Source organism: Camellia sinensis, chromosome 1 (assembly GCF_055761805.1).
Source record: "Camellia sinensis isolate YWXY chromosome 1, ASM5576180v1, whole genome shotgun sequence".
Taxonomy (NCBI): Eukaryota; Viridiplantae; Streptophyta; class Magnoliopsida; order Ericales; family Theaceae; genus Camellia; species Camellia sinensis.
Window position 1 is genome coordinate 142,780,887 of NC_138961.1, and position 14,352 is coordinate 142,795,238.

Consider the following 14,352-nt stretch of genomic DNA (forward strand, 5'->3'; position numbering starts at 1 on the left):
ACCATTTACCGCATGTCATTGACGGAATTGAATGAACTAAAAACCCAACTCCAGGAACTCGTGGACAAAGGTTTCATTCGACCTAGTACCTTACCCTGGGGAGCTCCAGTATTATTCGTAAAGAAAAAGGATGGCACGATGAGGTTATGCATCGATTACCGAGAGCTAAATAAAGTCACCATCAAGAATCGATATCCCTTGCCAAGAATCGACAACTTGTTTGATCAGTTTCAAGGCACCCAAGTATTCTCCAAAATTGACTTGCATTCCAGCTGTCATAAACTAAAAGTCAAAACGGAAAGTATCGAGCAAACAACCTTCAGAACACGTTACGGGTACTATGAGTTTCTTGTCATGCCATTTGGAGTCACAAATGCTTTAGCGGCCTCCATAGACCTCATGAACCAAGTGTTCAAACCATATCTTGATGAGTTCGTCATCGTCTTCAATGACAATATTCTCGTGTACTCCAAATCACCGGAGGATCATGAGCAACACTTATGAGTAGTGCTACAAACACTACGTGATCACAAACTTTATGCCAAATTGAAGAAATGCGAATTCTGGATTACTAGTGTATACTTCCTTGGTCATGTCATCAACAAAGATGGCATCTCAGTTGACCTCCAAAAAGTTGCAGCAATCATGGATTGACCACGACCTACTAACGTGTTTGAGATTCGAAACTTCTTGGGTCTAGTCGGCTATTACTGATGCTTCGTTCAAGATTTCTCAAAGATAGTATCATCGTTAACCCAGTTAACTCAGAAGAACACACCCTTTGAATGGACTGACAAGTAGGAACGTTGCTTCCAGGAGTTAAAAAACAGGCTTGTGATAGCTCCTATACTAGCACTCCACATGGGAACTGATGGATTCGTAATTTATAGCGATGCCTCATACAATGGTTTGGGTTGCGTTCTTATGCAAAAAGGAAAAGTCATTGCTTATACCTCACGTCAACTAAAGCCTCACAAGAAGAATTACCCAACCCATGATTTGGAATTGATCGCAATAATCTTTGCCCTCAAAATCTGGTGTCATTATCTCTATGGAGCAACCTGTGAAATTTATACAGATCACAAGAGCCTTAAATATCTATTTACATAGAAAGAACTGAATATGAGGCAACGACGGTGGCTATAATTCACGAAAGACTACGATGTGGAGATTCATCACCATCCAGGTAAAGCTAACGTGGAAGCAGACGCGTTGAGCCGAAAGGCTACTAGAAAATTGGCATGTACTCTTGTCCCCCGTAAAATCAAAGGACTACTCGCTAACATAATTGTGGAACCTACGTTGATTGAAGAAATTAAAGCACACCAATGTGAAGATAAACTTTTGAAGAAAAAGTACAAGGAGCAGAGAAGTACGCCAAATCTTGACTTCACTATAAGCAATGGGATGCTGAAATTTCAAAATCGAATTTGCGTACCCAGCATACCAGAGCTCAAGAAGAAGATATTGATGGAGGCTCATAGCTTGAGGTTTGCAGTCCACCCTGGCAACCCCAAGATGTATCACAATCTGAGAGAACACTACTGGTGTGCAGGAATGAAAAGAGACATAACGAGCCAAGTCTCCAAATGCCTGCAGTGTCAACGTGTCAAAGCAGAACACCAGAGAACTGCAGGAACACTATAACCACTCCCTATTCTTGAATGGAAATGAGAGCACATTACTATAGACTTCGTGGTCGAGCTACTACAGCCAGTTTCGAAAAATGATGTGATATGGGTTATAGTAGACTGATTAACAAAGTCGGTGCATTTCCTACTAATCAGAATCACGTACTCTCTTACTAAGTTTGCCACTCTGTACATCAAAGAAATCATTCGATTACATGGTACTCCAGTTTCAATCGTGTCTAACCGAGACCCCTGCTTCGTATCTCACTTCTGGAACAAAATTGCAAGAAGCTTTGGGAATAACACTGAAGTTTAGCACTGCTTATCACCTGCAAAACTGATGGACAATCCGAAAGAACAATCTAGACTTTGGAAGATATGTTACGTGTGTGTATGCTAGACCTCAAAGGAAATTGGGATGATCACCTACCGTTAGTGGAATTCGCCTATAACAACAACTACCAAGCAAGCATTGGAATGGCACCATACGAAGCATTGTATAGAAGGAGATGTCGGTCATCTCTGTGTTGGACAGAAGTCGGAGACAGTAAACTATTAGGCCCTGAAATCATGTAAATAATGAGTGATAAAATTCAACTCGTCCAACAGCGAATTCGCACTGCTTAAAGCCGCCAGAAAAGCTATACGGATACACAGAGATGAGATTTGGAATTTCAAGTAGGAGAGCACGTTTTCTTAAAAATCTCACTAACAAATAGAGTCATTCAATTTGGAAAACGAGGGAAGTTGAACTCATGTTATGTCGGACCATTTGAAATATTGGAAAGGATTGGCCTTATAAGGTATCGTCTTGCTCTTCGACTAGAACTGTCCAACGTTTACAATGTGTTCCACGTTTCGATGCTTCGACAATATCTTCGAGATCCCGAGCATGTTTTCGATTATGAAAACCTGGACGTTCAAGAAGATCTCTTTTATGAAGAACAACCAGTGCAGATTCTCGATCGTCGTGATCAAGTTCTCCGAAACAAGAGTATACCCCTTGTAAAAGTCATATGGAGGAATCATTGAATCGAAGAAGCTATGTGGGAAGCTGAAAATCAAATGTGGGCCAAACATCCACGCCTCTTCAAAAACCAAGGTATGTTAACTTTGGAGACAAACTTCTATTTTGGAGGGGAGAAATGTGACATCCTAAATGTTTAATTAAATACCACAGAAAAAAAAATTATACATATATATATATATATCTATATCTATGATTGAAGTGTAATAAAATATTGAATGGTTGATAAAGTGAAATGTGAATAAAAAAATAAAAAAAAGGGATATACATGGCCTATCATCACCCTAGCACCTAGGGTGGTGAATATGCATATTTAACTAGGATAAGTCACCTAGGAAGGAGCAGATGGCAAATGGATTAAGTGACACATGGTGGTAAAACTTGCTACATGACTATACACTTCTATAAATAGTGAGTCGCTAAGTTTCGGAAATGAACAAAAAGATACATAGATACAGCGCAGATACAGCATACTAGTAAACAATAATAGGAAAGTAAAGGCTAAGGGTCAATAATAAGGTAAATAATATTATACTTTAAGTTACCATAATATATTCTACGAATGTTTTGAGTTATCACAATTTATTTTATATAATTTATGTTTTATGGTTATATTAATGTGTCAATTACGTGGACTATTTTCTGAACTCTATTTGCTTAAATTGAAATTCATGGATATGTTTGTTTAAATTTTAAAAATTATTTGATAATGATTTTATGAATATTAGTTTTGAATAAGTACCGCCACGGAGGTTCCATGCCTTGGGACTTAAATAATTATTGGCCCTTTGAATTGTCACTTTAGTGACCCTCTAACAGTCCCATGCATTGGGGGACTTAAATAACCATTGGTGGCCCTCTGATTAGTCACGTTGTGACCCTCTGTCTGTCATGGATCCATTGACCCTCTGTTCTGTTCTGTACCGTGATTATGATTTTGAATTATATATCTGTTATTAAAAATAATTGATTCGAGCTAAACTGTTCATTGTTTAGCCAAAGTAATTATCCATGGTGATTTATATATCCTTATACTCTTAGTATAATATTTTTCAATCTGTCATATGCTTATAGCTGTTAAAACTCCTTTCAAGTGAAGAAATTTAAGGAAGGATAGTTTTACCCTGCGGATCAGACCCTTAAATTTGATATGAATATCATGTTTTTTTTGTTCTTCTTGTAATCGTGTTACATCATTACAATAATAATAATTTCTATGTACGCTTCGGATATTTATCTACATATTTTATTTTATTCCGCTGCATTATTTAATTTAATTACTTGGAATTATAATTAGTTAGTTGCGAATCCAGCCCTAGTTACCGGATAGGTCGTGATAGTGTGAATTTGAACTAATAGAAAAAATAAATTATAGAAATTCAATAGATAAGTTAAAAAAATTTAATAGATAGACCAAACAATTGAACAGATAGACCAAAAATTTAAATAGAAAGAAAATTATTTGAACAGATAATTTTTTTTTGAACAGATAGTCAACAAAAAATCAAACAAATAAAAAAAAGTCAAGAAATAAAATTGAAAATAAAATATTTTATAGGACTTCTCACTGAATTATTTTACAAAGTGTGATTTCTTATCAACAAAAAATATCTAAACAATTGTTAAAGTAATTTTTTTTATCAATTTTCTCTTGATTTATTAGCTTATTTGAATTAGACCATCTCCAACGGTGAACCAAACCTGGCATCAAATTTAAAATTTGGTGAAAAAGCCACTTTTTTAAGCTCCAACGGTTTCACCAGATCGATATCAAATCCAGAATTCAGCAAAAATGGTACCAAATTGAGTGCAGGCGAAGCGTTTAACCAAATCACTGTTCCTAACCGTTGGGATGAGACGAACGGGTCGACCATCCGGTTGACCAACTGGTTAACCAACCGGTCGCCCCGGAGAAAGTTCAGACCGTTCACAAAAAGGTTCAAACGACTCAAAAAAAAAAAAAAAAAAAAAATTTGCCTAGGTGGTCGACCACCCGGTCGACCGGCCGGTTGACCACCAAAAGTTGAAAAAGTTCAAAAAAAAAGGTTCAAACAGGTAAAAAAAAAAAAAAAAAAAAAATTTTTGCCGTTACCGGTTGACCGGCCGGTCGACCAACCGGTTGCCCAGCGCAAATTTGATGAAACGGATTTGATGTTGAACGGTTGGAGCGCGAAGTATCAAATTAAGAAAATGACCCATTTTTAACTCAGATTTGGTGAAACATTTGGTACACCGTTGGAGATGCTCTTATATTATCTTTTTTTTATTTTTACACATTAATTTTTTAAAAAAAAATTGGCTTTTTTTCAAAATAGGCCTACCGTGGTCGCTACCACAGGAAATAAGTACTCTTGGAGGATCCGGATTCCTCCTGGTAAAATCTGAAGCTGTGGAGAGGGAGGGAGAGAGAGAGACAGGGTGAAATGGCGTCGTTGTTGAAGAGCGCGTTGAAGTCGATCAGAGAAAGAGGCCTTGGAAACTTCTTAAGGGAGCTCAGAGAAGAAGGATACTTGTATGCTTTCTTCCCTTTGTAGATTGTCTAGTTATGTATAGCTTTTCGCTTTTTTCAATGTTTCATTTTTGATTGCTACGAAAATTGTACTCTTTATTTTGAAACATTATATTATCAGCAATAAAATTGCAAACTAGTTTCAACTTTTTCCTACCTGAAAGACCTCATTTCACTAAAATTTATGTTCTGATCTGCGTTTGGTTGCTGAGAAAGAATAGCTTTCAATTTCCTTTAGATTGGCGGAATTTTAGAAAAACAATCCAGACCTAGCAAATTGGGCTGTGTTTTGGTTGTGTGTGTGTGTAATATATATTAATATTGATTTTTGCTGATCTAGGGTTGGCAAATCGCGAAACCATTTAGATTGGTTTTTTCAAAATGATTAACTCTTTTTGGTTGAGTTTTCAGAATTCTGTTTTGTGAATTTTTCATAAGCTAGTTTAGTGAAAAAAAATAAAATAAAATTGAAATAGTAAAAAACTCATTATCTTCGTTATGAAAATAATCTTGTTGATCTTTATTTTGTCAAACTAGTTTCTAATTTTTCAAAAAAAAAAAAAAAAAAAAAAAAAATCAGAAAACAAGTTCTGAAAACTCAACCAAATAAATTTGTTACCTTTCCTTGAATTATTCAGTAACCAGATGGAGCCATAGTTAAATCATTGTCAAGTTTGTTTTGTGTCAAATTCATATTTTAAGGAGTAAAATCAAATCAAACTCCAGTGATGAATGAGTACAAAGTTGCTAGAATGTTGTGGGTCTGTCAGAATATTCACTGTCATTGATGGTTTATTTTCTTCAGTTGTTCATGCTGGGTAAATTAGCATGCTTGTTTCTGAGGTAGTTATACATGCTTATATTGGGAGTAAATTTGAATGAAATAATCACTGTTCTCCACGCCTGAAATTGAGGTGTATGCTGGTGGATGACTCTGAGAGTGCTTTACGTACTTAAAAATGAAAAAAATTGCAGCTTGGAAAAGCAGGCGGGATAATTCAATCAATGATACCATTTAGGGCCCAATTTAAAGTTAGTGGTGTGTGAAATTCGTGTTCTTAGTTCTGTAACATTCCCCAGATGGCTAATTGATTAGAGAGTCTCACTTGTGGAATACAAGCTATCAATATGATTTCTGATCCTCTTACTGATGATTCACTTAGAACTTCATGTTTTTCATTTAAAAAAAAAAAAAAAAAACTTGAAATTGTTGGTTTTTGGAACCTCATATAGTTAAGTATGATAATATGTCTTATCAAAAATATATTTAAGTGATAATTTTATTCATTCAAATGCTTGAGGTGGCTTATCTATTGGTATTTGGTTATGTTCAATTGTTTGATCATAATGGCTAATATTTCCTCTCCTTGTTTGTATTTTACAGGAGTTGCCTTGCGGATGGAAACCTTTTGTAAGTAAAGTGTCTTACTCATACTTGATAGGGTTTTACTAGTTGAAAATTTGTAGTGAAGGACCATGGTTACATAATATTAGGTAAATAAATAGTGAGATCGTTGTTGTATGGTCTATATTACATGGACTTGGGGTATTAAGTATCGGGTGTGGGTGCATATCCAAGTGTTAGACATTCATTAACCTAAATGATATTTGGGATATGTATCCAAAAATTGGATATGAGTACGGGGACGTGTCAAGACACTTATATATTTTGTATTGTATAATATTCTTAGATAATCAATAAAAAATCTGTAGAAATGTACTTGGAATTAAATAGTATTTACAAGAAATATGAAATTTCTCTCTCTTATCCATGTGAGATGTTAGAATTGTTGCTTTAGTATTTCTTTTTCTTCTTCTAAAAGATGGTAAAAATTAGAGGATCCAAGTGTGTAAATTGGGTGCGTGTGTTGGACACATATCCCACGCCCTTATCCTTGTCATATCCGGTGGACACTTGTACTTTGGAGGAAATAGAAAAGTCCATGTAACATAGTTATCGATCTTTCAGCAACATAAGCATCTTTGTGTCTTCCAAATGGTTTGCTTGTTTGTTCTTTTACCTATTTATATATTGGAAAACTTCTTTGCTATTCGATGGGGCTTACGTTATATATAGTAAAAATTAAGTATGTGCTGCAGTAAAGAAAAGAAGTCTTCCATTCAGAGAGTCTATGGCTCCTACGTTTCGATAGACAATGAATCATTAGAATGTGAGTGAAAATGTAATGTTGCCTCCAATATTGCAAGGTGCCAACCAAGATTTTTAAATGGAGTTAAAGATTAGATCTCTGTGAAATGAGATAATTAAATGAGTTATTCCAAAGCAAATATGCACAAATTCGAATGAAGAATTTGTTGGGCTCCAACTATTAGCAATCTTGCTCAGAATTTGTAAAAAATTTCTTGCGTTGGTAAAAATATTGTTAGATCGTAATTGATGGTTGTGTAACTTTGAATTCTAATCACATAAATAATAACCAGGCAATTTTTCATGGTCTTTTTGCCTAGAATCAAGGACTTCTTTGTAATAAAGAACTTGAAACAAGAAGTAAAAATAAAAAATAGAAGAGCCAAACAAAGTATGCTTGTCAATGAATAAAGAACTATTAACTTCAAGTATTTAACACATAATTGGCTTTGAGAGACATCGTTAATGGAATAAACGAAACTAGAAACTCCAGCTCCCTTCCTTGCATCAGATTCATTCCTCAGTATTTAGGGGTTGTTTGGGGTGTCCTAAATAAGTGCACTTTTTGTCTATTTAGACTAAAAAGTTGAGGAAAAAAAGATTGGTGTTTGGGTTAACTTTTTGTCTTTTTACGAAAAAATGTGTAATAAAAAATTGTATAAATAAGTATATAGGAGAAGTAAGTGTAATAGGCTGTATGACACCTTTTTCTGGGCAAAGTGTAGGAGATAAGGAAATGATTGCCTCATTTGCGGGCAACTAGTTGGATTGTGCTGTTCGGCCCGTTGGGCCCACCACGAGTCCCATTTTGATAATCTGAACCGTTCAATATGTAGAACTCGTCGAGTACTATATGGCTGCAAAAAATCACATTGATCGGATATCGAAATCACATTGATCGGATTGATTTTTGTTTATCAGTTAACTATAACACCATCCGTTTTTTTTATACAAAACTGATTTGATCATATAATTAGCGATAACTTTTTAGCTTTTTAAGTAACTTTTTGACTTTTTGTCTTTTTCAAGACATGCCAAACCAGGCCTTAGAGTCCCTTCATCGATGTTATCAAACTGCACCCCCTTGACATTTTTTGCTTTAACCACAGCATTCCAACTAAAATCCCTGTCCTGTGCCACTTGTCCTCCTGTTCTGGCTACTTGGTCTTCAAAATAACTGTTCCAAAACATCCTTTTATCATGTGCCACATCGATTCGTCTCATGCCTTTATTAGCCTTTTAGTAACTGCCCTTAGTCTTTTAAAAAATTTCAAATTTGTTTCCAAAATAGATGTTCCTTAATTGATGGAACCGACAAAATTAGAACAAATAGCTTCCTAAACTTAGAAACCAAAATAATCATAATAATAATGATAATCCTAAACCACCTGTCCCTTGATCAGCAGGGATTTTGGCAAAATGAGGCGCAAACGTCTTGAAATTCACTTTTGCAAATGTAATAGTTTCCGTGTTTTGCTTGTATAGATCTAAAGAGAACCAAAGATGACTTAGGGTTTATGGTAATAGGATCAATGGGTTTGGTGGGGTTTATGGTTAGGCTAGCCACATAACTATAGTCTATGAAGCACGGGTACATGTACGGGTATGAGTACTGGCGGGTACAGATATGGATACGAGTACTGGCTAGTACGATATGGGTACGTCAATACGGTAAAATTTTAAAAAAAATAGGATACGTGTACGGCTTTGGTACATTTGTAAAAAAAAATATTTATTTTTAATCTGAAGTAATGCAAGAAGTGATTAAATGGATTAATTTGTTAAGATCCAATTTACGATTAATATTTAATGTCAAAAGTAAAGGTATAAATCAAAATTAAATGTTATTATATTAAATAACTTACAAATCATAACTTAATTTTAAAATCGTACTAAGTATAAAACTAAAATAAAAAAGAAGTTTAGCGAAAGGAATTTTATCTCTGTAGTTTAAGAAAATAATATTTCGATTGAGGTACGGTATGGTACGGTTTAGGTATATACTAGGTACGTTTGAGTACGTTAAAAATTAAGAAGAAAAAACTTGGATAAGTATTTTGTGTATCTGGTATGTATACAGAAGTACCATACGCTGGTAAGTACTGGTACGGGTACAACATGTTTGTCAAAGTACACATATTTCATAGACTATAGTGCTACCCTTGGTAACTTTGCCCCTTGTATTAGGGCAGGGCCTCCCCTTTCCTTGGAAAAAGTTGTTATATTGAATTTAATAGTAAATAATTTAGTTAGGAGACATGCTTCTTGGTTGTTTACCCAATTCAACATGCTTACACATATCATATATACATATTCTTGTCGTGTCATATCCCACATGGGTTCTTCACACATTTATTGTTTCATTCTGGAAGGCCCCAAATCAATTCAGTGTATTTGAATTTTGACATTTTTGTGGAATTGGCATTAAGAAAAATATCAGTTCTTTTATTTAAAATATTGTTTCATGCGGACACAAACACATTTATACATGAATACAATATAGTTTTCTTGCTCTTCCTATTCTATTTCAAGTTTTTAGGTCCTAGAGTAAGGGTGTATAAGAGGTGCTCTGTATGACTACTTCAATTCAATTAAAATTGAGTTGTGGGTGTGGGTGATTGAAAATGGTTGTCATGTGTTGCTTATGTTTTTACTCTTTATTTGCTGTGTAGAATTTCTGGTAACACTCTCTCTCTCTCTCTCTCTCTCTCTCTCTCATATGCCTTTATTTCTTGTTATTTTCTCATATGATGGCCAAGTGAGATCTTTCTGTTACTGCGGTCTCTAAGCAAATATATTCCTAAAATTTGGTTTCTTTCTTGATTTTTAATGTTCAAACAATTACTTAATCATCAGTTGTTAATGAAGCAATTATATTTTCTTAATGATTTTATTCAGGCAAACCAAGATTCACAACATAGGTGCAACTCTTGTGGGTGTTGATAAATTTGGTAATAAATATTATGAAAAACTTGGAGAAACTCAATACGGTAAGTGTTGCTTTCTGTTATTCATTTGATTGTGTATATTATTTTCTGCTGTTGTATTTTTTTTTTAAAATACCAAATGTAGATTAGAAAAAAAGAAAACACGGAAACGATAATCATCTTTTTGCATATCTATAAACCTGTGATTCCTGCCTCAATCATTATGACTATTGATAAATATTCTTCCTTTTTCGTAGTGGTCATTAAAAAAGTGATTCTAGCTCTGATAGGCGAAAGTGGAAACATTTGTGCCTGAGGCGGGGCCAGGGGGGTGGGGTTTTTGAATAGGCATACTCTTAATTCGATTTTTTTTTCTATCAACCAAGTTCTTAAATCAAATTACCAATTGAAATTTACCAAGTGATTATCGAAATCAATTCAGTTTGCTAATTTCATTATATTAATCATGTCTTCCACGTTGATATCATAATAAATAAACAAAGCAAGATAATAGTCAACATAATATATTTGGACGTCAACTGGTGTGCGATTCTTTTGATTGACAATCTGATTAGAAGAAGGGATGTGCATATTAAATGGTGTTGTATGTGTATACATGATGGGGAGATTGTGAATCACTTGCTTATCTATTATGAGATGGTTCAGGAGTTGTGGCCATTGGCCTGTACCTTGTTTGACGTGGTGTGGGTTTCTTCGGAGCAGGTTTCGGAGCTTTTGCAATCTTGGGGAGGAGCTCTAGTGGGTAAAAGGGGGAAGAAGGCTTGGCGGTTGGTGTGTTTGGCGATTATGTCGATGATTTGGGGCGAGTGTAATAGAAGATCGTTTGATTGCGTTGTCAAACCAGTTTTAAAGGTTAAGAGAATTTATTTTTACATTTTTCGTATAGCTGGCGTTTTGGGATGGTTAATCCGTCCTTGAATAAATTTTTGGATTTCATAAAGGTCTTGGAGTAGGTGGTGTTTTTTTTTAGAGCTAATGGATCTTTTTGTATATGGGTTGGGCACCCCGTTGGTACCCTTTCTTTTTATTTTATTTTATCAGGTATCTTTGTTTTTACCAATCAATATATATATATATATATATATATATGTGGAAAACCCATGGGAATGACAATCCCCACGGTTAAAAAACCAGGTTTACTCCTACTGGTTAAAATCCATTAAATGAAAGAGTTTGATACAAAGATTGAAGTAAACAGCTTACAACACAACCATGGATGTGTAGCCATGACGTCTTCCCTTTCAAGTCCACAATCAAGTGGCTTTGACTTGGCAACCAAGAGTGATTTATGTGCATATGATATGAGTCTTTTTTGTAAAACAATTAGAGAATAGTTGTTTTTGTTTTTGCAGTTCCCAAGTATGAGCAAAACTAGTCCTTTTTTTTTTTTTTTTTTGTGAATCAATATGGTGTAGATCTCCTAGGTATTGGATTGGAGGGCTTTGGAGAAATTAGGGGTGTTGTAGGATTATTTGTTGTGTCTGTTGGACTGAAGGGCCAAAGGTCCTATGTGGGCCTCTAAGGGTGCTAGATTGTGGAAATTTCACCACTTAAGCACATTTCAAGTGTGTAATTTGCCTCTCTAGTGCTACCCTGCTTGTGCGTGCCTCTCCAACATCAGTCTGCTCAAGCGGGCTTTGAGCCGGGCACACTAGTTTTGCCCAAATAATCTTGTTTTGAACTATTTTCAACTACAAATTACACAAGACTTAGTATAGCCTAAGGCTAAAAATGCTTAAAATTCTTTTCTCCATCAAGACTTAGAACTTGATGACTTGTAGATTTTTCAACAGGTTGTAGGTTCAAGCCCCATTAATTGTTATTTTATACTTTTAAGTCAGTGGATTATATGAAAAGCTCTATCAGGAAAATGCTCTCAATGCAGTGGTAATGGTAACTTATGTTACATGGACTCGGGTATGGGTTTGTATCTAGAGGTTGGACTCATCAAATAATAAATTTAAGGGCACGTGGACTCGGCAAAAAATGTTATATTTTTATAATTTTAATAAAGTATGTGAGATAAAGTGGTACTATATGTAACTTACAGGGTGAAAAGACATTTATAGCAATTATACAATAATACGTACATATAATAACTGTGTTATATACAATTATATAAGAAGTGTCCATTGAAAAGTAGTCGACAAAAATCCCATACCTTTGTTCAAGTGTCGGGTGTCCAGCTCGGGTATTTTAGTTATTTTCGAAGAGTCCGTGTAACATAGGTGGTAACCTATACAAGGATGAGTAGGTCTTAATATGTAGTGTATAGAAATCTTACATGAACAAGTAATTAAATTTTCAAAGAATTCAACTCTAGACCTGCAAAATGAGGTGTATAGAGACACATTCAAACAAATGCCAATGCATTCGAACATTGGTGACACCTGCTTTTAAGATGCCCTGAATGAACCTCAGTTCCAGTAGGTTATGCATTTGACTGAAACATTTATGTGTTCGAACGAGCAAGGTTTTGGACCTACTTTGTGACACTCAAAAGATGATCCCGTCCGAACGGACTACCATGCGTTCGAATGTGCATACTTTTTCGTGTATGACAAAAAGTACACCAATCAGATGTCCAAGGCTCAAATAATCAAGTTCATGGGTTCTAAATAGCCAATCTAGTCTGTACTCCAAAACTAAACTAAGGGCAAGAACCCTCTAAATTATGTCAATGCAATACATGAGTTTAATTTTCCAATATGCAGAGTTTGTCTGAATGATCAAGGCTTGAAGCTGAAGTCGACTCAATGATGTAGCACTACGATATACTCAAGACAAAACTAAGCCTACAAATAAAATAAAATTTGAGACTCAACCTTTGGAGTAAATTGCAAACACACAAATATCTATGGGGAAACTAAATATGTTTTTTATCACTTACAATCATCCACCTGGTTAAGATGTTAATATCTCTTTTGTTTGTTCAAGTGTATGTGGATATTTTCCATGTAAAGGGCCTGAACTGAACAAAAGTTGCATCTTTGGCTGATATATATATATATATATATTATATTGTCTTGTAGGCAGACATAGGTGGGTGGAATATGCATCGAAGGACCGCTACAATGCTTCACAAGTGCCAGCTGAATGGCATGGTTGGCTTCACTTCATAACTGATCACACAGGAGATGAGGTGCGTCTGTCCTTTTTATCTCCAACCTATTAACTGTCAGCATATGGTAATGCAAAAATGCTGATTACCATAGAAATGCATTTTTGTTGCAGCTTCTGATGCTGAAACCAAAGAGGTATGGAGTTGAACACAAAGAGAACTTATCTGGAGAGGGCGATGAGTATATCTATCATTCTAAGGGACACAGCCTCAATCCTGGGCAGAGAGACTGGACCAGGTATCGAGCATGGGAACCCACTAAGCCCTAAGTTTTTCCTTCTTCAAACGAGCTCCATGAGAAGCTTGTGCTGTTGATTAATAAAATTCTTGTCCTTTTTTTGAGGAATGTGTGAACATGCTTGTTAGGGAAAACACAGCAAGTGAATTCATAAATATTTTCACTGAACCATGGTCCTACATCCACCATCCATGGATAGTTCCTCACGGTCACCATTTATAGATTTGACTTTTTAACAGCTATGGGAGTTTTCCGGAGCCTCTTTTTTCTTCTTATTCAATTAAAATTGTTTTGTGGTATATGATGTTGAAACATATGGATGCATTGTGGACGGATGATCATCTAGCACAATTCACTTTGAAGCTGTTAGCATGAACATTCTTCCTCGTTACCCTATGATTGACCATTGTGCTTTCTTGTTTGTTATGAACTCTCACGAGCTCGCTTGTGTTTCTTGTAAAAAGAAGACAAATTTAGTTTTGCTATCCGAGGATGTTGCCTTTGCAGAGGGAATTGCTTTATTTCAATTCCAAAATAGACAGTCTGTTGAACTCAATTAACCCTTGAGGAGCAGAGTGCAATTCTGTTAATAGGGTGTGGATTAAGAGAGGTATTAGTATAATCTTAACTTGCACTATGTTTGGTTTGGAATCACTAGAGATAAATTATGTGGTTTATTTATAATAATTTGAGAATATTTTGATTTTTAACTCCTAATCTCGAGTCCTC

General features: G+C 35.2%; 1 protein-coding gene across 1 annotated transcript; it reads left to right on the top strand.

The window, feature by feature from the left end:
* The first annotated feature begins 4,977 nt into the window (after positions 1–4,977).
* Positions 4,978–13,922, top strand: LOC114289260 (NADH:ubiquinone oxidoreductase, 17.2kDa subunit). Its single transcript, XM_028232923.2, has 5 exons — positions 4,978–5,170; positions 6,552–6,578; positions 10,215–10,306; positions 13,297–13,406; positions 13,499–13,922. Exons 1-5 carry the CDS (start codon positions 5,082–5,084, stop codon positions 13,652–13,654), a joined length of 474 nt encoding a protein of 157 aa, XP_028088724.2. The 5' UTR covers positions 4,978–5,081; the 3' UTR covers positions 13,655–13,922.
* The last annotated feature ends 430 nt before the right edge of the window (positions 13,923–14,352 follow it).

Bases quoted from the DNA above. Each gene is read 5' to 3' on its own strand.
- LOC114289260 (XM_028232923.2), top strand. From the start codon at position 5,082: ATGGCGTCGTTGTTGAAGAGCGCGTTGAAGTCGATCAGAGAAAGAGGC. The intron at 10,307-13,296 runs GTAAGTGTTGCT...ATTGTCTTGTAG, and splicing joins ACTTGGAGAAACTCAATACG to GCAGACATAGGTGGGTGGAA. The intron at 13,407-13,498 runs GTGCGTCTGTCC...TTTTTGTTGCAG, and splicing joins CTGATCACACAGGAGATGAG to CTTCTGATGCTGAAACCAAA.